The 26405-nt window shown below is 36.8% G+C and overlaps 1 protein-coding gene across 3 annotated transcripts in view; it reads right to left on the bottom strand.

Annotated features, from left to right (window-relative positions):
• ntm (neurotrimin) overlaps nucleotides 1-26405 on the bottom strand; it is a 702168-nt gene that overhangs the window by 25687 nt on the left and 650076 nt on the right. For all 3 annotated transcript variants that reach the window (XM_059351046.1, XM_059351045.1, XM_059351047.1), the window contains one exon: nucleotides 14425-14550. In XM_059351046.1, coding sequence (XP_059207029.1) covers nucleotides 14425-14550 — 126 coding nt within the window. The remainder of the gene's footprint in view (nucleotides 1-14424; nucleotides 14551-26405) is intronic.

The following is a 26405-nucleotide window of genomic DNA, read 5'->3' as shown; positions in this document are numbered from 1 at the left end:
GCACATATTACTTATTTAGTACATATTCGTATACTCTTAGTATATGTTATCTAGTGTATGTATATCTTGTATAGTCAAGTATTTATATGCATATATAATGCGGGTACAATATATCATATTATATCATATCTTGTGTGTGTGTGTGTGTGTGTGTGTGTGTGTGTGTGTGTGTATGTATATATATATATATATATATATATATATATTAGATAGATAAATAGAAAAAATATATATATATATATTATGTTATGTATGCACACCCTGTACAGTCTAAATATATGACATATTGCAATAATTGCTTATTATTATTACTACTACTATGATGATGATGATGATTACTAGTATTATTATATATTATATACTATATATATACTGTACTATTATTTATATTATATACTGTCTAGTCACAATAACATTATTACCATCCTATCATCAGTATAATTACCATCATCTTACCAACTTATCTTCTTTTTAACTTCTTAAGTGTTCTTGTTCTATTCTGTGTTTTTTTCTATAGTTTTTATTCATCAATCAATCAATCAGACTTTATTTGTATAGCACTTTTCATAGAGAGATGCAACACAAAGTGCTTTACATAAAAAAGGAGAAAGTAATAACAAATAATGATAATAATCTGTCTATCTATCTATCTATCTATCTATCTATCTATCTATCTATCTATCTATCTATCTATCTATCTATCTATCTATCTATACACAAGAAAACCTAATACTTTGGTTAAAAACATTAAAAATGCATGAGGAAAAATAAAAGTAAAATTGTTAGAAAGTGAAATGTTAACTCAAACTTTTAAAAACTGCCATGCACATCTAAAGTGGGACTGATATGCTATAACAGCATTTAAGTTATTCCTTCACCTTCAAAGGGGTCAAAGAGGGACTAATCTAGTGCGAGGAGCGACTCCATCAGCTCCTCCCCTCAGATGGATCTCTCCCAGCGTCCAGGCCTGTGCAAATCTGGAAAACTTTTATTGCTCCTAGGCCAAATTCAATCTTGTGCATGTTCATTTCAGGCTGCCTTAATGCACCGGGGCGTCGGCCGGCCGCCTGGGCTGACAAACTTTGCAGTCAGGTTGTGTGGTCTGTGGGAGATACCGAGGATCACTTCTGATCCGCCACAAGCCCCTAAAGCCATCTATCTATCAAAGGTGAGGGGGAGCTGGGTCACGGCTGTGTGAGAGCCCCGGCCCCAGCCTCCAATCATCAATCTTTATGCACACACACACACACATGCGCGCGCGCTCAACACACATGCACGCACACGCGCACGGTCTTTATTTATTTAATTCACTCTTTTTAACACCCCGGAGTGCTTGCAATAGCTGGGCTCACTGTGAATGGCCCCGGGCTGCAGGAGAGTTGCTCTGCAGCTGGGAGATACTGGAACACTAGTTTGGACGAGTACTGGGACATTTTCTGCCCTGCTGCTCTCTCTGAGTCGGGGTGACAACTGTGCAGAGTGTGACTCACACTGTGTTTCTTACCGCACTTGCTTACACTGAAAAAGGTGTAACATGCACACTGCAAGAAAAAAGACAACTTGTATTTTTTGGCCTAAAACAGTGATTTAAGTTGGTAAAACTTGGAAATATAAATTACTGGCATTTCGGGCAATAATGTAAGTTAGCACAACAAAGGAAGCCAGTTGTCTGCTCAAAAACAAGTTGGTGAGTTGTTGTTACTTATATCTTTAAGTTGGGGTTCAAAACAAGGGACAATAGTTCTGATAACTCTTATTTCTTTGTTGTGAAATTCGGTCATTAGGGAAAGCTAGCGGCTAACTGATGCTAGCGGCTAACTGATGCTAGCGACACTGCTTGTTACAGCTACGAGAGCAGCCATTAGCGTATCAATGCTAACTCAAAATTGTGGTCACAACATCAGCTGACTGTTAAAGATTTATAAACACATTTAATGTAATCTGTTGGCCAAGTGTCTTTTTTTATAGAGTTTATAAGGTGGGAAACAAAAATGAGTTAAGTCAAATAAAATGTGAAAAATATAGTTTGGGTATATAAATTAACTGGTGTCAATGCAAACATTAATTCAGTTAAAAGTAAATATATTAGGTTGGTTCAATTTAAATGTAATAGTTTGGTTCAATAAATAAAAAATGTTAAGAAAATAATTTGGATGAAGGCAAAGAATTCAGGTTGAGTCAAGTGCAGTATTATTGTTTACATCAACATAGAATAATCAGGTCAATAATAAGAAGTTACTCAGTTTAGATTCTATGAAGTCAAATATTTTAGATGTGATATCTAATCATAATTTTTTTTTAGTTTGAGGAAGGTTATACTTTTTTCAGTGTGTCAGAACGCTGGAGATGAAACCGACAAGAATAAAGAAACTAACAAATAGCGGCTAGAATACGGCACACTGAAAGTGTTCACAATCTGAGAGGAAAAGCAACAAAAAAGCAAACAAAGCAACAACCCAAAAAGACTGAATCACTGTTGTCTTTTATCTCGCATGAGGAAAATCAAAATGACAGCTTCTCAAGCAAACGCTCCTCTATTTACATTTCCATCCCACACTAAAGTAAAAGCCGATAGACGTCCCTGAATTGTAGTTTTGTTGGTGGCTGCAAATAAAATCTTCACTATGAATTTCAATGTACTTTCTCAGATATGGACTTTAACCAGATAAATAAACATAAGCAACCAGTCTCTGCATGCATTTTGCTCATGAAGAGTGCTGAGATGAGCACAGAATAGAGAATACCTTTGAATGGCTCTGCCGCTCGGAAAAATAGCTTGTTTTACATAAAGATTCTCAATCAGCTGGGTGTTGCACTGAAATCCTTTGACTTTGTGGAAATGTAGCCACATGCCACACAAACATACACACACACACACATCCTGGTCCATCTATCTTTGTGAGGGCCGTCATTAGAATAGTGAGTTCCCTAGCCCCTTACGCTAACCCTGAAGCTAACCTTCACCATCACAACTAAATGCCCAACCCTAACCCTAAACATAAACCTGAATGTAACCTTAAACCTAAAACAAAGTCTGAACTCTCAAACAGCTGAAATGTCCTCACTTCGCAAAAATGTCCTCACTCTGTTGGTTAAAAACGTGTCCTGGTCCTCACTTTGTAGGAAGAACAAGAACACACACACATACACACATCCTTGTACTTCTGTCTTTGTGAGGACCCTCATTGGAATAATGAAATCCCAAGCCCCTTTACCCTAACCTTCACCATCACAACTAAATGTCCAACCCTAACATAAACCTCATTGTAATCTTAACCCTAAAACACAATCTGAACTCTCAAACAAGCCTTAAAAGAAGTGAGGAATGGCCAAAATGTCCTCACTTCGCAAAAATGTCCTCACTCTGTTGGTCAAAAATGTGTCCCGATCCTCACTTTGTAGGAAGTACAAGAAAACACACACACACACACATCCTTGTACTTCTATCTTTGTGAGGACCCTCATTAGAATAGTGAGTTCCCTAGCACCTTACGCTAACCCTGAAGCTAACCTTCACCATCACAACTAAATGTCCAACCCTAACCCTAATACATGGTTACCATAACATAAACCTTATGTAACCTTTAACCCTTAAACAAAGTCTGAAATGTCAAACAAGCTTTTACAGAAGTGAGGAATGGCCGAAATGTCCTGACTTTACAAAAATGTCCTCACTCTGTTGGTTAAAAGGTGTCCTGGTCCTCACTATGTATGAAGTACAAAAACAAACACACATCCTTGTACTTCTATCTTTATGAGGACTCTCATTGGACTAGTGAAATCCCTAGCCCCTTACCCTAACCTTCACCATCACAACTAAATGCCCAACCCCAACCCTAACATAAACCTAATTGTAACCTTTAACCCTAAAACAAAGTCTTAAATCTCAAACAAGCCTTTAAAGAAGTGAGGATTGGTCAAAATGTCCTCACTTTACAAAAATGTCCTCACTGGTTAAAAACGTGTCCCGGTCCTCACTTTGTAAGAAGTACAAGAACACACACACACACACACACACACACACACTTCCGCAGCTATCTGGCTGCATACAGATGCACAGCGGAGATCAGAGTTTGAGATCTAAACTGTCTCTATAAAAGATTAGTTTTAAGGCTTTTTGCTGTATTGGAAAAATACACCATGAAAAATATGATTGGATGCATGAATCCCCATTTAAACCATTGATGTCACCAGCACATTGATGGGCACCCTAGGGTGGCGAGCCACCAAGACACAGCTTGTAGTCCACAGTAATGAAACATATTTACCAAAAGGAAACTTTGTCATGTTTTCTCTTCTCCTACACAAGACAGACGATACTACACTTTAGACTTTGGACAGTTTGCAGAGAGTTGGACAACTATTTGCACATTAACTTAAATCAGGGGGGGGCAATTAATTTCCCCAAGGGGCCACATGACCAATACCACGAAGGCTGCGGGGGCCGGACCAAAGCTCTGAACTAAATTCTGCTCAATATTAATGTAATCGCTTTATAAAATACAGTAAATAATCTGGTTTTGAGCTGCTACTGATAAGAATACATGTTATGATGAGACTGTTAACCCATTTAGGCCTAAAACACCTGGAAAAAATGCCTGGAAAACCTATGGGCAATTTTAAAATAATCCCCTTTAAGTCATTTTATGTCCTTTTTCGGTAATTCTGTGTCTTTTTTTGGGTAATTTTATGTCTTTTTAAAATAATTTAGTGTCTTTTTTGGGTAATTTTGTGTCTTTTTGGGGTCATTTTGTGTCTTTTTGGGGTAATTCTGTGTGTTTTTTAAATAATTTTGTGTCTTTTGTTGGTCATTTTGTGTCTTTTTTGGGTAATTCTGTGTGTTTTTTAAATAATTTTGTGTCTTCTTTTGGTAATTCTGTGTCCTTTTTGGTCATTTTGTGTCTTTTCTATTATTCTGATGCATTTCATTGGCCAAGAGACCAAAAAAAGGTGGAAAAAACTACAAATACTACAAAACGACAGTTCTCTCATTTTTTGTGAAAAAAATAAATATTTTGACTTAGTTTCTGCATAAAAATGGATTTTGATCACATTTCTAGCAAGAAATATATGTTTTATTTTCTAAATATGCACTCAGTGAATGTACATAATCACTTTGTATGTTGGAATAGCCACGGGATATGACTGTCATTAACTTGCATTGTAGCGAAATCCGTGTCAGTTTCACGGAAATTTGAGTGATTCCGTGGCTATAGCCATGGATTTTGAGTTAAGCGAATCCGTGGCTATTTCACGGATTCCTGTGAGACCAGGTTGTAAAGTTGATATAAAGTATCCAAAAGGCTGGCTGACAGGAAACAAGGTTTGTTAAAGTTTATTTTCTTCTGTCATATATATTAGTGGCTATATTTGTTGTCTTAACTATAGTAAAAGTGCTTGTTAACTCTAGTGCTAATGCTAATGTTTGCTATTTTTTTCAAAATAAAAGCACTGCGGTTATATTGATTTGTAATTTCTGGGTAACCTCACATGGGCTGGACAATGCCCAGGTCTGAATTAACCCTTTATCAGGCAAATAACTATATTTGGTAACTTCAGGTAATATTTAGAGAAAAAAGTTGCAAATTTACTAGATTAAAGTGGCAAATCTACAAGAAAAAAAGTCGCATATTTAAGAGATTTAAAGTGGCAAATCTGTGCAAAAAAAGTCGCAGATTTACAAGAAAAAAGTGGGAAAAAAGCAACTTTTTTCACCCTGATTCACCACTTTAACCCTTAATAGAGCACTAATTGAAATACTTGCAAATTCCAAATTTAAACCCTAGAGAATATTGGAGGATATTACATACAGCCAGAATGTGTAAAAAAAACAAAACATATGGATATTAATAAATTAAAATACAATATTTTGAGAAAAAAAATTCACGAGATTAAAGTGGCAAATCTACGAGAAAAAAATGCGAAGATTTATGAGATTTAAAGTGGTGAATCTGGGAGAAAAAAAGTTGCTTTTTTCCCACTATTTTCTCGTAAATCTGCAACTTTTTTCACGCAGATTTGCCACTTTAAATCTCTTAAATCTGCAACTTTTTTTCTCCTAGATTCTCCACTTTAATCTAGTAAATTTGCAACTTTCTTCTCGAAATATTACCTGAAGTTACCAAATATAGTTATTTGCCTGATAAAGGGTTAAAGTCATAAATGAGCCGAACCTCCAGGTGTCTGGACTGTGGGAGGAAACTATAACATCTGGAGAAAACCCACACAGGCACAGGGAGAACATGCAAAAGTTCTGAGCCCAGCGTGAGAGGTAAAACTAATTTGGCCGACGTATGACTCAGCTTGCTCAATCTCCTCCCACATCAAGAAGTATTTATAGCCAATTATAATAGATTGCACCTTTAGGAGGGCCTGAAAAAGAAAAACAGCTCTGTTGTTCACATCGGAGCCAAGAAGTTAAAGCAGCAATGAAAGCAGCTGTTGGATCCAGTTAATGAGATTTCACAGCAATAGTTCCCAGAGATAGCTGAGTGGTTCAGTCCCACGCCTCCAAACACGTGTCGGCCCCTTGGCCCAGCACTCCGTTCTGTTAAACCATTGTCTCCTCTGCATAACTCACTAATTCACTATTTGCCTAATTAAGAGTAAAAATGAGTAAAGGATGAGGAGGCCGCTCTCTCTCTCGTTAAACCTTTTTTAGCTGCACTACTTGATCATATTGAAATGGGATAAACATCCTCTGCAGCTCTCACATGTTATTGATCGGCTGTTCAAGAGAAAAAGAAAGCAAATATCTATTTTGGTCATTTTCTGTCTTTTTTTTAGTCGTTTTGTATATTTTTTTTGTCATTTTCTGTCTTTTCTTGGTCATTTTGTGTCTTTTTTAGTCCTTTAGTCCAACATAAAATGTGATTTTGAATCTTTTTTTTTGCTTTCAAAACACTATCATGCTCAATAAATAATTTTTTATTTTGTGTCTTTTTTTGGTCATTTTGTGTCTTTTTTTTGTCATTTTGTATCTTTTTTTGTCATTTTGTGTCTTTTTTTAGTCATTTTGTATCTTTTTTGGTCATTTTGTGTATTTTTTTTTGTCATTTTGTGTATTTTTTTGTCATTTTGTGTCTTTCTTGGTCATTTTGTGTCTTTTTTTAGTTATGTTGTGTCTTTTTTGTCATTTTGTGCCTTTTTTTGTTCATTTTGTCTTCCCATTTTGTGTCTTTTTTGGTCATTTTGTCTTCCCATTTTGTGTCTTTTTTTTTGTCATTCTGTGTCTTTATTGGTCATTTTGTCTTCCCATTTTGTGTCTTTTTTTAGTCATTTTGTGTCTTTTTTCAGTCCTTTAGTTCAACATAAAATGTGATTTTGAATCTTTTTTTTACTTTCAAAACACTATCATGCTCAATAAAGAATTTGAAATGTTGCAAATGTGAACATTGCAACTTTCACTTCACAGAGAAAAAGAAAGCAAATGAGCAGCTTTTCCTAATTGTTTTGCACTGTTATACTCTCAGCTTGAACACCTGCAATTCAATTCAATTCAATTCAATTCAATTCAATTCAATTCAATTCCATTCCATTCCATCCAATCAATTTCATTCGATTCAATTCAATTCAATTCAATTCAATTCAATTCAATTCAATCCATTCCATTCCATCCAATCTATTCCATTCCATTCCATTCCATCCAATCCATTCCATTCCATCCATTCCATTCCGTTCCATTCCATTCCATTCCATCCAATCCTCTATTCCATTCCATTCCATCCATTCCATTCCATTCCATTCCATTCCATTCCATTCCATCCAATCCTCCATTCCATTCCATTCCATCCAATCCATTCCATCCAATCAATTCCATTCCATTCCATTCCATTCCATTCCATTCCATCCAATCCATTCCATTCTATTCTATTCTATTCTATTCCATTCTATATCTTCGGATAAGAAACAATAACATTTTGCACCACAGTGCCAAACTAAACTGTCTGTTTCACACATTCGCTGCCCATTCATAAGAACTGTCAGAGCTGCACTTTACTGTCCATCACGCTCACATACATTGACTAAAAATAGACGGTTCAGACAGCCAGGCCATCACCACCATTATGTTGCCACATCCCAACTATGAGTTGTGATTGTTGCTCTGCTGGAGGAGACAGAGAGCAGCAGGGCTGAGCTGACCTCCAACCACCGCCTGAAGAAAGAAAAGTCAAAGAGGGACTGACACGGCTTTATGGCTTCTAGTTCCAACACATCCATTCAACTCCACTACAACTGGCCAGAGGGGGAAAAAGAAACTTTGGTGCTGTGGAAAAGTCACCTTTTGGTGCTGGTGAAGAGACTTAAAATCATCACAGATACTGAAGGAGAGAGTTAGTTAACTCTATGGAGTCTTATAGGGCTATTTTGTCCATTTTTGAATCATTTTCTTATCTTTTAGTATCTTTTTTAGTCTTTTTGTGTCTTCTTTGGTAATTTTGTGTGTTTTTTTTAGTCATTTTGTATCTTTTTTGGTCATTTTGTCTTCCCATTTTTTGTCTTTTTTAGTCATTCTGTAACTTTTTTGGTCATTTTGTCTTCCCATTTTGTGTCTTTCTTAGTCTTACTTTCAAAACACTATCATGCTCAATAAAGAATTTTAAATGTTACAAATGTGAACAAAGGTGTCAAATGTAACATATAAGAGGGTTCCATCCAGTTCTATCATTTGATACTAAATCTATTTGAGCTTGTCTCCAGTTTTACTTGGTATATCATCATCAAACTGAAACTGGCCTCATGGAGTTTACAGCCAGAACTTTAGAGGTAAATTTACAGTAGGGCTCCACGCTGCTTTGTTTTCTAGTCTGATGGAGGCAACAAGTCTGGATTATTTGGAGCTTTTGGAGACTCCACAGGGTTAAACTCCGTCATCTACCCCAGACATTTATATGGATAAAAAATGAAACATTGCAATGTCTTCATGAAATGACAGGACAAGGAGCTGGTGTCTTCAGTAACTTTCATGCTGGAAGCCCAGGATAGAGGATCCACAATCTAGTGGGAGGAGCAGTGATAAGATGCCTATCCATGGCTGAGATAACAATGGACAGAAATAGCTTACTATGTGTGCAGGAAGCCTGTTTTTGGGGGGCAAAAACATGCAGTCATGGAAAAAATATTAGAGCACTCTTTTTCTTCATTTTCTTGTTCATTTTAATGCCTGGTCTAATTCCATGTAACAGTTAAAAATATATCTATGTATTTTTTATATCGATATATCGCCCAGCCCTACACCCAGGCGGCAACCTCCGGGTCTTAACAGGGAGGCAAACCAGGAAGTGACCTAAGCTGCATTCTACCGAAAATTTGTGTGGCTGCAAAAACATTTTAGTCCATTCATTGCAATGCAAAATGAAAAAACTTATCACTTGATTTATGACCTCAGAAATGTTGACACTATGGTCTCAATCACTAGTAAAAAATCTTCTTCAAGACAATCTGATGTTAATAGTGTAAATAATGGCCCCATTTAGAAGAAAATAGAAGATAAAGAATCGTATGATTCGGGGCGGGGCTGCCTTTGATTGACAGGTCACTAACAAGGTGAGCCTACATATGAAAAACGATGTTGATAAATAAACTATTGGATGGATTACCACCATCAGTAGACGCTCATGGTGCCCAGAGGATGAATCCTGGTGACTTTAGCTCCTTTGTCTTTCCCTCAGGCAGCATCAGCAGTTAGTGGGTCAAACTGAAATGTCCCAACAACTCCTGGACTAGACTATCCTGCAATCTGGAGCAGCCATTTATAGTATCTGTGAGCTTTAGTGAACTCTCCATCCAGCACCGTTATTAAATCAGACCTTTAATGTCGACTACACAGCCTGACTTCAGCTCTGATTTTACGCTCACCGACAGTTTTTTTGAGCTTCCCGACAAAAACCCCAGATCAGCGTTGGCTGACAGCCATGTGTGAAGTGTTCAAAGACACCTGCCGAGGGCCACGCCGACACAGTCCAGATATCTAGCATGCTAAATACCTGGATGTGAGCGCACAAGACACGGGTTAAGAGAAGGAATGGTGGTGGTGTGTGTGTTTGAGAAGGAAAGAGAGGAAGAGTGTATCTGTGTGTTGGGGAGAGGAGAAAAAGGCTGCAATGTTGTGGTGTGTTTGAGAGATAAAAAAGAGAAAGAGATGTACGCATGGTTGTACACAATATTTCTGTAGTAATTAATCATTTATTTATTCAGAATGCTGCTTTGTCACTGTTTACCTGCCTGAACCACTGATGTTTCTAGTAATCTGAACCAAAGAATGTATAAAACGTGAACAGGCTCAACCCACGGGTCAAGACAACAAGCTGTGTAATGTGAAGTCTAATTCAGACTAATGATCAACAGTTTTTCTGAATTAGACTTAAGTTGTCCCATACTTTTTTTGTGTCTTTTTTAGTCATTTGTGTCTTTTTTTAGTCATTTGTGTCTGTTTTAGTCATTTTGTGTCTTTTTTGGTCATTTTGTGTCTTTTTTTAGTCATTTTGTATCTTTTTTTGGTCATTTTGTGTCTTTTAGTAGTTCAGTCGAAATAATTTGATAACAATACTCATGGCTGTCCACACAGGTGAAATGAGTTTAACCCATAAGAACCCAGAGCCAGTTATCCTTTAAGGATGTGTGCTATAAGTGGACCACATAGAACACATTTCTGATGTTTTAAAAAAAAATTCTACCCCTAAATGTCAAAGATCTGTGATGAGACATAAACATTACAATGGGCGTTAATGGTCTTTATGTTTATGATATTTCTTATTTTAAAATAGAAAAAAACTAGACACATTTTCTGCTTACAAAGACTTAAATTTAAGAAATGTACCTTTTTACCATAACATTTATCAAAATTGTGACTTTAATTTGTGCAAGAAATATGGTCAGAACAAGTTAAATGCAATACAGGACAAACTATTAACAGATTAGAATTGTTAAATGGGTTTAAACTTAGCCTCGTCACAAAAAATAAGCTTTTTAAAATTAGCTACTTTTTCACATTTCTGTTTCCAGTCACAGCAACATTATTGTCAAAGTCACATGACTGTCACCACACCAGGGTGTTGAGTATACGTCTCTTAGGGATTTAATGAGTTAATGTGAAGCATAAAGCTGAACATGGGAGATTATAGAAGATTTAAAGTGTTTGTTACATGGGTGTCACCATAGGTTCTTATGGGTTAAGCTTTACTTTGGCCATGCAAATGTTTGTTGTCGGCTCTTGTGGCAGGTTTGTCCAACCCCCTATACATAAACCATGACCTCTTTCATGACTCATAAACCATTCCTCGTAGACACGGGAGGCATTACTTGCCTCAGCACAGTTCCTGTTTCTAGCACTAGTCCCACTCCTACACTGAAGCACTTTTAAAACTCTTAATTGTTTCTTTTTGACACCAGGGGCATCAGTGTTCCAGCACAGTTGCTGTTTCAATGGTTGTATTGCAGGGAAGAACATTTACTACCAACTATTTATTATAAGTTTAACAAGAGTGATTGATTTACATATAGCAGTGGGCCACAACTGAACAAAAATAAGTTCTTTTCTGTATTTTATTATCATATATTACTGTTTTTTCCTTCACTTTTTAACAATACTGAAGAATAATATTTCTTGTGTTTGGCAAATGTGTCGTGATAAAGGCAAGTCGTCTACCGCTGCATGCAAGAAGTCTCTTTATTAGTTGATCCGACCAGGTCAGGCAGGATTTTACCTCCAGTCTGAGATAATATAGCAGAAGAGGAGTACTGTTGGTGACTTAGTATGCCGGGCAGACAGCAGCAGTGGAGCAGCCTGAGACAGAGACACTCACTCATTAAACATAAAGCTTTATTGGTTGCTGTTTGAAACTGAAACTGTTTGTCACTCAAACTAGAGTGTGCATTGCAATCCAATTGCTGAGCAACAAAAATGTACAATATACAACACCATCATGTGGTGGATGGGAGACTGACTCATATCCTGTTGTTAATATAAGGCGTGATTCCACTGAGTGCTTTTTATAAAGTTGCTGAGTGTTTTGGCTCCGCCCACTAGTTAGTTCCCCTCGGCCTCTGTTCCCATACAGCTACTTTAGTACAACAATAGACACAAAATGACACAACAAAGACACAAAATGACTAAAAAAAGACACAAAATGACACAAAATGACAAAAAGAGACAAAATGACAAAAAAGACACAAAATAACTACAAAAAGACACAAAATGACTTAAAAAAAGACACAAAATAACAAAAAAAGGCACAAATTGACAAAAAAGACACAAAATAACTAAAACAAAACACAAAAACAGACACAAAATGACCAAAAAAAGACACAAATAGACAAAAAAAGACACGAAAAAACATGAAAAGGATTCAAAAATGGACAAAATAGTCCAAGACTCCATAGAGTTAAACACAAGACAGAGAACAAAGAAGTCCAACAGTCCTTTCTGCACAGCCTGCATAATAATGTATGCACAAGCATGTAGCATTTCACAAATGGGAGCTAATCAATGGCCCCTCTCCCTGCTTATCTCCTCACAGACAGGTCAGTCACACTTGTGTCATATTAACACTTCAATTCCCTAATCGAGGCTTCAAAACAATGAACAGCACAGATGAAAGCACAAAAGCTCCGGCTTTCACATGTAGCTCATTATGAATGCAAACATCTTGGCTGATTATATGAAGCATGCACACACCAGAATACAAGAAGAGCTTTTAGTTTCCTTTATCCTTCGGTATAATAATTCCACTGTGCATGCACAATGCAACTACCCTGAGTTTGGACATAGTTGCCATGGCGTGCTTGTAAATGCATAATGCGCCACACACTGTTAATTTTCTCTGCATTAATCCTGTCATTCAAAGCGCCTCGAGAACATTTACATTCATCCTATTATCCTAATTAATTAGTCCAATAACAACAGGGTCAGTTTACTTTCCTGCGAACAATTATGTTGTAATGATGATCTGGAAACAGGTAATGATGGGTAATAAGTGAAGCGAGAAATCCACCAGGGGTCAAACAAAGTCAGAGATGGGGAGATAAACAAAGAGAGGAGAGAGGAACAGAGGCAGCAGCGAACAAAACTTAAGATCAACGTGTGAAAACATCAGGATGGAAGTGTGAATGAAGCAGAAAACTGATCCGTAGCACAGTGTTATTTACAGCAATGATTCCCAATAGATTGATTTTAAGGGGTGTAATAAATCTAATGTGTTAAATATAGATGAGTCAGCATTTAATTAATTAGTGGGACAAAAACAACTAAATAAGGGCTACATTAAACGTTTATTCATTTATTTAAATAGAAAAACCACCATAGAAAAGTTTAAAAATAAAGGCTATATCGCGAAAATAAGGACATGTGTAACATCCCTCCTGCAGTATACACAGGTAACCTCACCTAGCGGTAACCTCACATAGTGGTAACCTCACCTAGAGGTAACCTCACCTAGTGGTAACCTCACCTAGCGGTAACCTCACCTAGCGGTAACCTCACCTAGTGGTAACCTCACCTAGCGGTAACCTCACCTAGCGGAAACCTCACCTAGCGGTAACCTCACCTAGAGGTAACCTCACTGAGCGGTAACCTCGCCTAGTGGTAACCTCGCCTAGAGGTAACCTCACCTAGAGGTAACCTCACCTAGAGGTAACCTCACCTAGTGGTAACTTCACCTAGTGGTAACCTCACCTAGAGGTAACCTCACCTAGTGGTAACTTCACCTAGCGGTAACTTCACCTAGTGGTAACCTCAGCTAGAGGTAACCTCACCTAGCGGTAACCTCACCTAGCGGTAACCTCACCTAGCGGTAACCTCACCTAGAGGTAACCTCACCTAGCGATAACCTCACCTAGAGGTAACCTCACCTAGAGGTAACCTCACCGAGCGGTAACCTCACCGAGCGGTAACCTCACCAAGCGGTAATCTCACCAAGCGGTAATCTCACCTAGCGGTAACCTCAACTGGCGGTAACCTCATCTAGCGGTAACCTCAACTGGCAGTAACCATACCTAGAGGTAACCTCACCTAGTGGTAACCTCACCTAGAGGTAACCTCACCTAGAGGTAACCTCACCTAGAGGTAACCTCACCTAGCGGTAACCTCACCTAGAGGTAACCTCACCTAGCGGTAACCTCGCCTAGAGGTAACCTCACCTAGCGGTAACCTCACCTAGAGGTAACCTCACCTAGCGGTAACCTCACCAAGCGGTAACCTCACCTAACAACAGAAACACAGAGCTAATGGAAAAACGGGGAAGTGTCAGCGAGACGAGAATGCTGAATATCTCAAAAAGAAAAAGAGAGGCTACCATGAAAGTTACATTGAGTTCGGCTTCATAGAACCAATGGACAATGGGGGGTCACCAAAGTTTACAATGGTAAAAATGTGGGTCCCTCAGGAAAAAGGTTGGGAACCAGTGATCTACAGGACTAGCAGGTTACCTGAAGGGGAGATGAGCTTCCAGCTGATGGCGGGCTCTGGTTTCCCGCTGGCTTGGCACATCAGGGTGACGTTGGAGCCCTCGTTCACCACGATGTCTTTTGACAGGTTGATGATTTTTGGTGGAACTGTGGAAGGAAATACAAAATGTGTTAATTTAAGAATTTAAGAATCATATTTTTTTCTCTTCTTTGTTGTTGTTGTTGTTGTTGTTGTTGTGTTTGTCTGCCTCCTATAAGTCCCGGTAGTTCAAGGAAGCCCATACATATACTATACTTAAAACAAGCAGCCAGATGGAACCAATTGTTTTATTATCAATGAAACAATAGAAGAGCGTATTGTTGTGTAGTATGAATGTAATTAAGTAGTACATTGGAACATAGCTGTAAATTGACACTTGATATTTAAACATTTAACATGAAACGTTTAACAACAACAATAAAAAAATGTGTTTTTATTAGTTAGAATACACTAAGTCTAAGGTATTTTTGGGTTTGTTAAGATTAGATATTTTTTACTTGTTTTGAAAAGTCTTGACAAGCCAAATATTCTTGTTCCATTGGCAGATATTTTTGCTATTTTTGAGCAAAATAAACGTAATTTTTGTACTTTTTTTTCTTCTTTTTGAGTGGTGGCTTTTTGCAGTATGCAAGAATTCTTGCAGATTTTTAAAGTATATATATATATATATATATATGTATATATATATATATATATATATATATGTATATATATATATATATATATATATATATATTTATATATATATGTATATATATATATATATATATATATATATATATATATATATATATTTATATATATATATATACTTTAAAAATCTGCAAGAATTCTGTGCTGGAGTTAGAAGTGTTTATGAATATTAAGGTTAATTGCTTCCCTAAAGTTCCAAACTTGTTTTATATTGTGACATTGTGATTTAATTTAAAAATGCATTCAATGCAAAAAAAACAACAACCCACACACATATCCAGATTTAATTATTTGTTTATGTGAAACCAGGTTGTTAAAAAAGCCAACATGTAACTGTACTAATGAACAATAAAACAACTTCAGTGAATCCGTCCTCACTGTAAAGATTTCCAACAACTAGAGATGTGAGGAGCCAATCACAGCTGTTTATTGTCTGTTCCCTGTTCTGTCCTCATGTTGCAGTTTTCATCTTTCCTGTTTGATTTTGTCACTCACGTCTCGTCTCGTTTCTTCCCTCGCTGCTCCTCGTGTTTCCCTTGATGACTCACACCTGCCCTAATGTGCCACACACTTGTGTCTCATTAGCCCTTTTCACATCACTGCAGCTTTAAGCCGCCATATTTATGTCTCTGTAATGTTTCACCTGCAATCTGAACACGCCAGAGGGGAAAGAGGGGATCAGGTGACCCCGGATCACCTTCAGAGGTGACACCTCTGAAGGTGCTAACAGAGGAGTTAAACCAGGGGTCTCAAACTCTAATTACCTGGGGGCCGCTGGAGGCAGTATCAAAATGACCAAAAAAAGACACAAAATGACCAAAAAATACACAAAATGACAAAAAAATACATAGATTTAGCAAAAAAGACACAAAATTATTTAAAAAAAAAGACACAAAATGACCAAAAGAGACACAAAATGACTGAAAAAAACTAAATTACTTAAAAAATAAACAAAATGACCAAAAAAGACACAATTATTCAAAAAAGACACACAATGACCCCAAAAAAAGACACAAAATAACCAATGTCTGTTATTGTGTCTTTTTTTGTAATTTTGTGTAATTTTGTCTTTTTTTTAGTAATTTTGTGTCTTTTTTTAAATTTTGTGTCATTTTTTGTGTTTTTTTTTAGTTATTTTGCGTCTTTTTTGTGTCTGTTGAGTCTTTTTTTTGGTCATTTTGTGACTTTTTGTAATCTTGTGTCATTTTTTGTGTCTTTTTGGTCATTTTGTGTCTGTTGTGTCTTATTTTAGTTATTTTGTGTCTTTTTTGTGTCTTTCTTAGTAATTTTGTGTCTTTTTTTTGTCATTTTGTGTCTTTTTTTAGTCATTTTCTGTCTTTTTTTAGTCATTTTGTGTCATTTTTTGTGTCTTTTTGGTCATTTTGTGTCTCTTGTGTCTTTTTTTTTTAGTAATTTTGTGTCTTTTTTGGTCATTTTGTGTCTTTTTTCAAGTCATTTTGTCTCTTTTTTTAGTCATTTTGTCTCTTTTTGTGTATTTTTTGGTCATTTTTGTGTCTTTTTTTGACGAAGAAGTCGTGCTCCAGTGCTTTCGTGGACTCCAGAGGGTTAATGAGTGTGTGATGTGTAGAGGTACAATGACTCACACTCTACTCGTGTGGTTCCAGTGTTGAACAAGGAGGATGTTACGTTACGTTCCACTATGAGACATCAGCGTCTCTGTTCCTCTGACGAATGTCAAACTGTTCCCAATGAATAATACAAGCACTTCACCACAGCACTTGTTTTTGAACATAAAGATATGAATTATACCCTGCAACATAACAGATTTTTTTAAACAGCATAAAGTCAATATCCTCTTTTGCAGCACGCGCATCAATAAAAGGAAATTATGTTTATATGCAAATTGAATCAGTGTCATGATTAATTGAGTGAGCTGGGTGAGAGAGAGCAGAGAGCAGAGTGATCTCTGTTATTTCCTGCCCACTCCACTCAGTCCTTCACAGAGGATATCAGCACTTCTTATTATTCATCACTGCCTGAAGAAGAAGAAGCTCAGGGGCTTTACACACTTTTTAAAGGGCCGGGGGTGAAAACAGAGGCACCTCCACCACATGTAGAGTATAAAGATAGGCTTATTGTAGCCTGATGTCACACTCCAAGCAGAGCAGACACCACCGACCAAGCTATGGATTAGCCTACAACTTGGCTAAATTATAAACACAAGTAATATATCAACAAGTTTCAAAAATAAACAAAGAAAAACCAACAAATGTGATCTTGTGATTGTGTGTGATCCTGTCATCCAGCCCTGGTTTTTATTCTAGTGGGACTCTATTTTATTTGTGTCTTGTGTGTTTAGCTAACAACTTTGGTCATTTTGTGTCTTTTTGTGTCATTTTTCGTCTTTTATTGTGTCTTTTTTAGTTATTTTGTTTCGTTTTTTTTGGTCATTTTGTGTCTTTGTAGTTATTTTGTTTCTTTTTTGGGTCATTTTGTGTCTTTTTTTGTCATTTTGTGTCTTCTTCTGTGTTTTTTTTGGTTATTTTGTGTCTTCTTCTGTGTTTTTTTTGGTTATTTTGTGTCTTTTTTGTCTCTTTTTTTTAGCCCTTTTGTGTCTTTGTAAGTCATTTATTATATTTTTGTGTCTTTTTTTGTCATTTTGTGTCTTCTTCTGCGTTTTTTTGGTTATTTTGTGTCTTTTTTTGTCTTTTTTAGCCCTTTTTTTGTCTTTGTAAGTCATTTTGTCTTTTTGTGTCTTTTTTTAGTCATTTTGTGTCTTCTTCTGTGTTTTTTTTGGTTATTTTGTGTCTTTTTTTAGCAACCTTTGTGTCTTTGTAAGTCATTTAATGTATTTTTGTGTCTTTTTTGTCATTTTGTGTCTTCTTCTGTGTTTTTTTTTTGTGGTCATTTTGTGTCTTTTTTTGTTCATTTTGTGTCTTTGAAAGACATTTTGTGTCCTTTTTGGTCAATTTGTGTCTTTTTTTACTTATTTTGTGTCTTTTTTGGTCATTTTGTGTCTTTTTTTTGTCATTTTGTGTCTTTTTTTGGTCATTTTGTGTCTTCTTCTGTGGCTTTTTTTTGTTCATTGTGTGTCTTTTTTCAGTAATTTTGTGTCTTTATTTTATGCCATTTTCTGCTTAGGCGCTTCTGGTGACTCCAGAGGGTTAAGCCATGTAGCATAAAAAAAGGAGAAGTTATGTGGTCAAATGGCGTCTTACTTGCAACATATATGCAGAAATATCTGGTCTGGTCTAACCGAAATCCTCCATAGGTGGACCATGGTGGTAGAACATGTTGGTTCTGTGAGGTTGAGCGCACCCAAAGACCATCTGAGCGTAAAACATCCGTTTATTCCTCTCGCCGTCTGCTGTAACGCTGCAATCTGCAGCTCCAGTTACACTGTTTGCTGTTTGACCCCGTGACTTCTCTCTCTGGTTTAAACAGCTCGACTAAATGCTGTGGAGCTCCAACTGAGACAGGCGATATTGAAATATTAAACAGGTGAGGTAAGGCCTAACTTAATTATACATTAAGGTAAAAATACATACATGGGCAGGCTGGGAAATAGAAGAATGTTTCCAAACTCTCTAAATTTGTTTAATTTGCTGTTCTTTTTTTGCCTCAGCAGTTTAAAAAAAGGTTTCTAAAGCAGGAAAGTCATTATAGTGATATATTCTCCCTTTCAAGCCTGAACCATGAAATAATTGCCAGAAAATTATATATTTTTTTAAACTGGAGTGTTTATAAACCTGCTGGAAAAAAAATTAAATGAATAAATATCAATTTGCATGTATGAATTCTAATGTGTATCATATTTGATACATCAGGTCTTTTTGTGCAATTTGTTGGTTACAGTTTGTTTTTCTTGAACAAAAAAAAATGTATAAAACATAAACTTTTTAGGCAATTAAAACTTTGACTTTCCTTTGAACATTTTTCTCAAACATACAAAATATTTTTTTTCCATGTAACACAACATCATACATCTGCTGATATGAAGTTTTCATGCAGTAATGACAGATCCACCAGTGGAACCAGCAAATCATTTTTGCTACATCTATTATTATTATTTTCGTGCAATTTGTTGCTCAGTTTGTTTATCTTCAACACATCTGCCATGCTCTTGAAAAAAAACAAATTATTGCCTTAATCCGACTATAACTGGACAACTGAAGTGCATGTAAAAGTGTTACGGTGTGTTCAGACCGGACGCGTAGCGAATATTTCGCGCGACAAGATTACATACAAAGTCAATGCAAACACGCGAATAGACGCAAATTTTTGCCGGCGGCGCGAATCGCGGGTTTCGCGCGACGCGAATGCCGCGATTGACGCGAATGTCGCGGCGCGAATGAAACAACGCGAATTCGCGTGAGTTCAATAAATTCAACTTTGGCAAAATATTCGCGTGACGCTGTGTCGGGACAGCCTATCAGCGTTGAGATTCTGGACGACAGTGTCCGAGATACATACATGAGAGAGAGGAGAAAAGAGGCAGGAAGGAGGAGGAGTGGGTCGGCAGGAGGGAAAAAGGTGGAAGTACTCTGCGGTCCTCTCTCCGTGCTGAGTGCGCCTCCGGATGATGTCACTCACCCAGACACGACGGCGTGTTTTCCAACGTATCTCGGACTTCCAGAGCAGGTACAGGGACGCTATGCTTGTCATGGTTGATGACAGAATGAAATGGACGGAATTATTTGGCGCTAAATAGTCTCTTGGGCGAAAATTCGCGAGTTATTTACTCGCGCGAGTTGATCGCGCGAGTAACGCGACGCGAAAATTCACTACACGTCCGGTCTGAACACACGGTTAGTCTGACTAATGTTGGAGTTCTCCAACTCCGATTAAAACAACCAGATAATGCGATTGGAATTTGATTTTCGCCGGCATGTATGACAAGACAACGCATATGCGCATGCTCCACATGCTCCAGCCAGTCGCATTAGCAGTCCGCATTAGCCGGTCGCATTAGCAGGTCGCATTAGCTGGTCGCATTAGCCCGTCGCATTAAACGGTCGCAATAGCAGGTTGCATAAGCCGGTCGCTTTAGCCGGTTGCAGTTGCTGGTCGCATTAGCCGGTCGCATTAGTCGGTCGCATTAGCAGGTCACATTTAGTCGGTCGCATTAGCAGGTCACATTAGTCGGTCGCATTAGCCGGTCACATTAGCCGGTTGCAGTAGCCGGTCAAAGTAGCCGATCACATTAGCCGGTCGCATTGGCAGGTCGCATTAGCTGGTCTCAGCAGCAGATCACATTAGTCGGTCGCATTAGCAGGTCGCATTAGTCGGTCGCATTAGCAGGTCACATTAGCCGGTCGCATTAGCAGGTCACATTAGCCGGTCGCATTAGCAGGTCACATTAGCCGGTCGCATTAGCAGGTCACATTAGCCGGTCGCATTAGCAGGTCACATTAGCAGGTCACATTAGCCGATTGCATTAGCCGATAGCATTAGCAGGTTGCATTAGCTGGTCAGTAGCGACGGCACAAAGTGTCAAACTGAGGTCAACTTTTGCCCTCTGGTGCATTAATTATTGATCCTTGGTACATTATCCAGGTACTGCATTTATCTGATTGTATACATCAGGTTTTTCATGGAAAAAAAATATCACAATGACAATGAAGAGGTCTCAAAAACGTGTGTATCAAATATGATATATACAGCTTCATTTGATCATTGTGTTAAAAACAAGCCTGACAATGATTTCAGCTTGTTACAATACAGTTTCACTCACTTAGAACTCTTGAGGAGAACCGCACTAGAACCCAATTGCTTCAGACTAAATCCTGAAAGCATGCTGAGTTATATTGTGTTTGCACATTGTGCTGTATACAACAGAGCTGCTGCAAATATGTATTGATTTCTGAGCAGCTAGAGACTGTTATGTCTTCCTGTCTTCTTCCTGCAGGCAGACTGTTTAATCAAGCTGTCCTCTAAATGAACTATTGGACAGATCCTCAGCTCTGCTCACTGCTACTGAGACGTTACTGTTAGAGTTGTTCAGCAGGTGGTCAACAGACGCACTCTTTCACTAAAGTCTGTGAGCAATGGATCTCTGGGAAGAGAGTTTAGTTTCCACTTTCATAATGTTCACTTGTAGCACTCAGCGAGCTGAAGAACACATATTTTCAGAAGCATTTCACGTAAATTAAAGCCAGCTGAAGCAAAAGTATCAGGAGGATTTAAGGCATGGCAATTGGGGCCCTCGTGATGATATTTTGTGGCCCCTACCTTGATATGAAAGTTTAATGTGAGTTTTATATGAATGGCACTTTACCGTGTTGTGTGTGGAAGGTCCCTTTATTAACTTTTTTTGGTAATTTTGTGTCTTTTTTTGGTAATTTTGTGTCTTTTTTAATATTTTTGTGTCTTTTTTTGTAATTTTGTGTCTTTTTTTGGTAGTTTTGTCTTTTTTAAATAATTCTGTGTCTTTTCTAATCATTTTGTGTCTTTTTTTAATAATTGTGTATCTTTTTCTAATAATTTTGTGTCTTTATTTTAATTTTGTGTCTTTTTTTGTAATTTTATGTCTTTTTTTGGTCATTTTATGTCTTTTTTGGTAATTCTGTGTCTTTTTTGGTAATTTTGTCTTTTTTCATTTTGTGTGTTTTTTTAAAGTAATTGAGTGTTTTTTCAGTCATTTTGTGTCTTTTTTTGTAATTTTGTGTCTTTTCTTGGTAATTTTGTGTATTTTTTTAAAATAATCTTGTGTCTTTTTTAATAATTTTGTGTCTTTTTTAATAATTTTGTGTCTTTTTTTGGTAATTTAGTTTTTTTCTGTCATCCTGTGTCTTTTTTGTCATTTTGTGTCTTTTTTTTAAGTAATTTAGTTGTTTTTTTTCTGTCATTTTGTGTCTTTTTTTGTCATTTTGTGTCTTTTTTTAGTCATTTTGTGTCATTTTTTGGTCATTTTGTATCTTTTTAAAATAATTTAGGTTTTTTTCTATAATTTTGTGTCTTTTTTGGTCATTTTGTGTCTTTTTGAGTATGAGACCCCTGCTTTAAGGACTGTAGATGACATAAAAAACGAAGCGTTCTCCCTCGGCGATTAGCGTTAAACTTTACACAGCAATTTTTAAAGGAGCAAATTGCCTCTGAAGAAGCGAAGGATACATCTATAATACAGAGCACTCAGTTCAGGGAGGAAATTGCCGACTCCTGTGAGAGTGCTGCTCCAAGGTGAACACAGATGGAGTGTAAACCTGAACGCAGCCTTCATTATAACCTTTCCATTTTATAGATCAGTCAGAAAAAACACTGAAATGATCACAGGGACTTCTTAAAAAACCCACAGAGACGACACCTACATCCTTGGTAAGAAAAATAACTTGGAGGGAAGTGTAAAAGTTATAATAATATAATGTCGGACAAGGCAAAAGTATGTCTTATTTCATTCCAACTGGATCCAGAGTAAAGTTCTCCTGGATTAGACAATAGAATTTCACAGAAAAATACATAATTCTGTGCAGCAGCAGATCAGTTTGAGTCTCCAGCGGTTCAAAAGTTGTTGTGATTTCTGCTCTAAGTAAACACTTCTTGAAGTTTATAGTAAACAACGTCCTCTTGTGCACGGCTCAGACAATGCTTTACATAATAGAACATGAACAGTAAACACAAACACAAACAAGCTGCTGATTATCACCAGAGTTCCACAGTAACAAAATAAATTATTCAATTTCAAAAACATGGTGTTTGTGCTGTCTGTGGTGTATTTACACGTAGAAAATCATTTAGTCATAATTTAAAAATATCATGAAGTTTTTTCTTTTTTCTTTTTTAATTTTTAAAACGTTTTTTCATTCGTTTTAATGAGTTTCAAGAGTGAGTTCCCCTGTTTTTATTAGTTTTAATTTAAAAAATTTTTTTTTAGAGTTTTAGTTTAGTTTTTATTAGTTTTAGTGAGAGTTGTAGGTTTTTGTAATGGGGTATTTTGTTGGATGCGAGAAAATAAAAATAGATCAGATTTGCATGTTGAGGTTGTGGTAAAATAATATTAACTATATATATATATATATATATATATATAGTTAATATTATTTTACTTTTATTATATATATATATATATATATATATATATATATGTATACATATATTTGTAATGGTACACCAGTATGTAGAAGCTCTTTGACCCAAATTATATATTTAATGCTAAAATATAATTATTATATATATTATTATTGTTGTCCATGAATTCTCAAATTTACTGTTTTATAATTAAAAAAAAAAAATAGTAAAGCACATTATTATTTCTTGGGATTTGTTGGATGCAAGAAAAAATTACATCAGATTTGAATGTTTTGATTGGTTTGATTGATTTGAAAGGTTGTGGTAAAAATAATATTAACAATATATATTATAATTAATATTTTATTAATTTTATATTTTTATATATATTTTTTATTTTATTATTATTATTATTTGTATTAATATATATATATATATATAAATATTACATATATATATATATATATATATATATATATATATATAAATATTACATATATATATATATATATATATATATATATATATATTTTGCAAAACCTGTTATTAATATAACTGTTATGACCTCTTTCAATGTACATAAATAATTGAGATAGACTTGAAAAAATGTTACCCTTTCTACAGGCAGAGTCAATACTTTGGTCAATCATTTTTCTCCAGTAAAAGAAAAGAAAAAGGGAAAATTGAATCCACTTGCAGATCCACTTATCAGTTAATCAATGCATGTATTCAATACGTCCATATGGAGTCAATGGGAGCTGTTTGACATGAAAACACATGTGGAGACGTCTCCAGACGTATAAATAACACGTCTCAGACATCTGAAGACACGGTTGATGGCTGTAATGATTTCTCCTGGATGCCTCACACTTATTATTTTTTCCTGAATAAACATCGTTTTATTCTTTTTTCTTTATTTAATCCTGACAGATCTGTCCAAGCTATCTTTTTGTCATTTCCATTTCAAAGTAACAAGGACACATTTCTGTTTTGACATTTGAGGAACGAGGATTCAGTAAAACCCTATGAATAGAGCGTCACCAGTGCTTTAACTTGTTCCAGTCACATCAGACTTGTTTGTAAGACAAAATCTCTATGAATAATTTATTGGATGTCAGCTTAATCCCCATTTACCCTTCATGAATGACAAAAGCATAGAGGGAAGGTGTCAGCGCTGTTTTCTCTGTAGCTGAGGAGCAAGAGGCCACGCTGAACCTGTTACTGGATCACAACTAGAGCTTCAACACAACAAGCTGTCAACACACTCAGGAGAGGGCTAATTATAACACACTGAGAATACACAGAGCTGTTATAAACACTGAGAATACACAGATCTGTTATAAACACTGAGAATACACAGATCTGTTATAAACACTGAGAATACACAGATCTGTTATAAACACTGAGAATACACAGATCTGTTATAAACACTGAGAATACACAGATCTGTTATAATCTGTTGTCTCTGACAGAGAGACGCTTTACAGTTACACTCTCTGAGACACACCAAGCAAAACACTGCAGAGGAACAATGTGTGTGTGTGTGTGTATGTGTGTGTGTGTGTGTATGTGTGTGTGTGTGTGTGTGTGTGTGTGTGTGCGTGTGTGTGTGTGTGTGTGTGTGTGTTTGTGAGTGTGTATGTCTGTGTGTGTAAGTGTCTATGTATACACTGTGTGTGAGTGTTTGTGTGTACACCATGTGTGTGTGTGTGTGTGTGTTTGTGCACTGTGTGTATGTGTGCATGTTGTGTGTACACTGTGTGTATGTGTGTGTGTAAGTGTGTTTATGTGTACATTTTATGTGTGTGTGTGTTTGTGTGTCTGTGTGTACACTGTTTACGTTTGTTTGTTTGTGTGTGTGTGTCTCTATGTCTGTACATTATGTGTGTGTGTGTGTGTCTATGTGTGTTTGTGTCTATGTGTCTGTCTGTATGTTTGTGTGTGTGTCTGTGTGTACACTGTGTGTGTGTGTATGTGTGTGTCTGTTCACTGTGTGTACACTGTGTGTGTCTGTGTGTGTGTGTGTGTGTGTGTGTACACCGTGTGTGTTTGTGCACTGTGTGTGTCTGTGTGTGTATGTATGTTGTGTGTGTGTACAATGTGCGTGCATGTGTGTGTTTATGTGTTAACTTTGTGTGTGTGTTTGTCTCACTGTCTGTACACTGTATGTGTGTGTGTGTGTGTGTGTGTGTGTGTATGTCTCTGTGTGTGTGTCTGTGTGTGTGTTTGTCTGTACACTGTACATGTGTGTGTCTTGAATCAGAACTGACAAAGTAACATCCAACAGGAAGTTCTCCTTGAGTTCAGGCCTCAGCCACTATAAACACCTCTAACTCTGTGTGTGTGTGTGTGTGTGTGTGTGTGTGTGTGTGTGTTGTTATCATAGCCTGTATAAAACAGGTTGTTCTACATTCCAGACCAAAGCAGTGGATCTCTGAGCTTCTTAAATATTCAACAAGGACACGTTCTCCTTATCATCCTGTTAGACAAACAGCAGATAAACAGCTACTGGACTGAAGCTGACAGCCAATCAGCAGCTCCTCTGATACTACAACACACTCTTATCACTAGTGGTCACTCAGCTCTGACCTTTGACCTCTCACACACAGGGGCGGAGCTAGAGACGTCCCCAGAGGGACTGATTGAGTGTGACACATGAACAATAGGGATGACTGGACTATAACACTGTCCACCAGGATCACAGTTGGTCCAAACACTGTGATTTTTTTTGTTTTGTCAGCAGGATTAATGAGTGGACTGAGGCTGGGATGAAAGGAGGATTCATCAATGTACCGGACAAATATCTCTCTCATTATTCCACTGGGCACCCAAAGCACAATTTTGTAAAAAAAAAAAAAAGAAAAGGGAAACAGAAAAGGGATTTATTGTGCTGTGTCACTTCCAGCAATCACACTGATGACAGTCCTCTCCCTGTTCATTCTAATGAGGCTGTCAGGACAGTTTACAGTAAAAACTGCAATGATATCAGAATGACAGGAAAAGTGGACACTATTAACTTAGAATTAGAAGAATAGGTCCTAGGTGGGTGATTGTAATATATTGTAATTAGTATACATGTTTCAAGGGACATACATTAATAGAGCATGGGTCTCAAACTCGCGGCCCGCGGGCCAATTGTGGCCCTCGTGATGATATTTTGTGGCCCCCACCTTGATATGAAAGTTTAATGTGAGTTTTATATGAATGACACTTTACCGTGTTGTGTGTGGAAGGTCCCTTTAATTCCTTTTTTTGGTAATTTTGTGTCTTGTTTTAAATAACTTTGTGTCATTTTTAATGATTT

Source organism: Centropristis striata, chromosome 15, assembly GCF_030273125.1.
Source record: "Centropristis striata isolate RG_2023a ecotype Rhode Island chromosome 15, C.striata_1.0, whole genome shotgun sequence".
In the NCBI taxonomy this organism is placed as follows: domain Eukaryota; kingdom Metazoa; phylum Chordata; class Actinopteri; order Perciformes; family Serranidae; genus Centropristis; species Centropristis striata.
The sequence above is the reverse complement of the archived record's forward strand: the minus strand, read 5'-3'. Positions and strand labels throughout refer to the sequence as shown.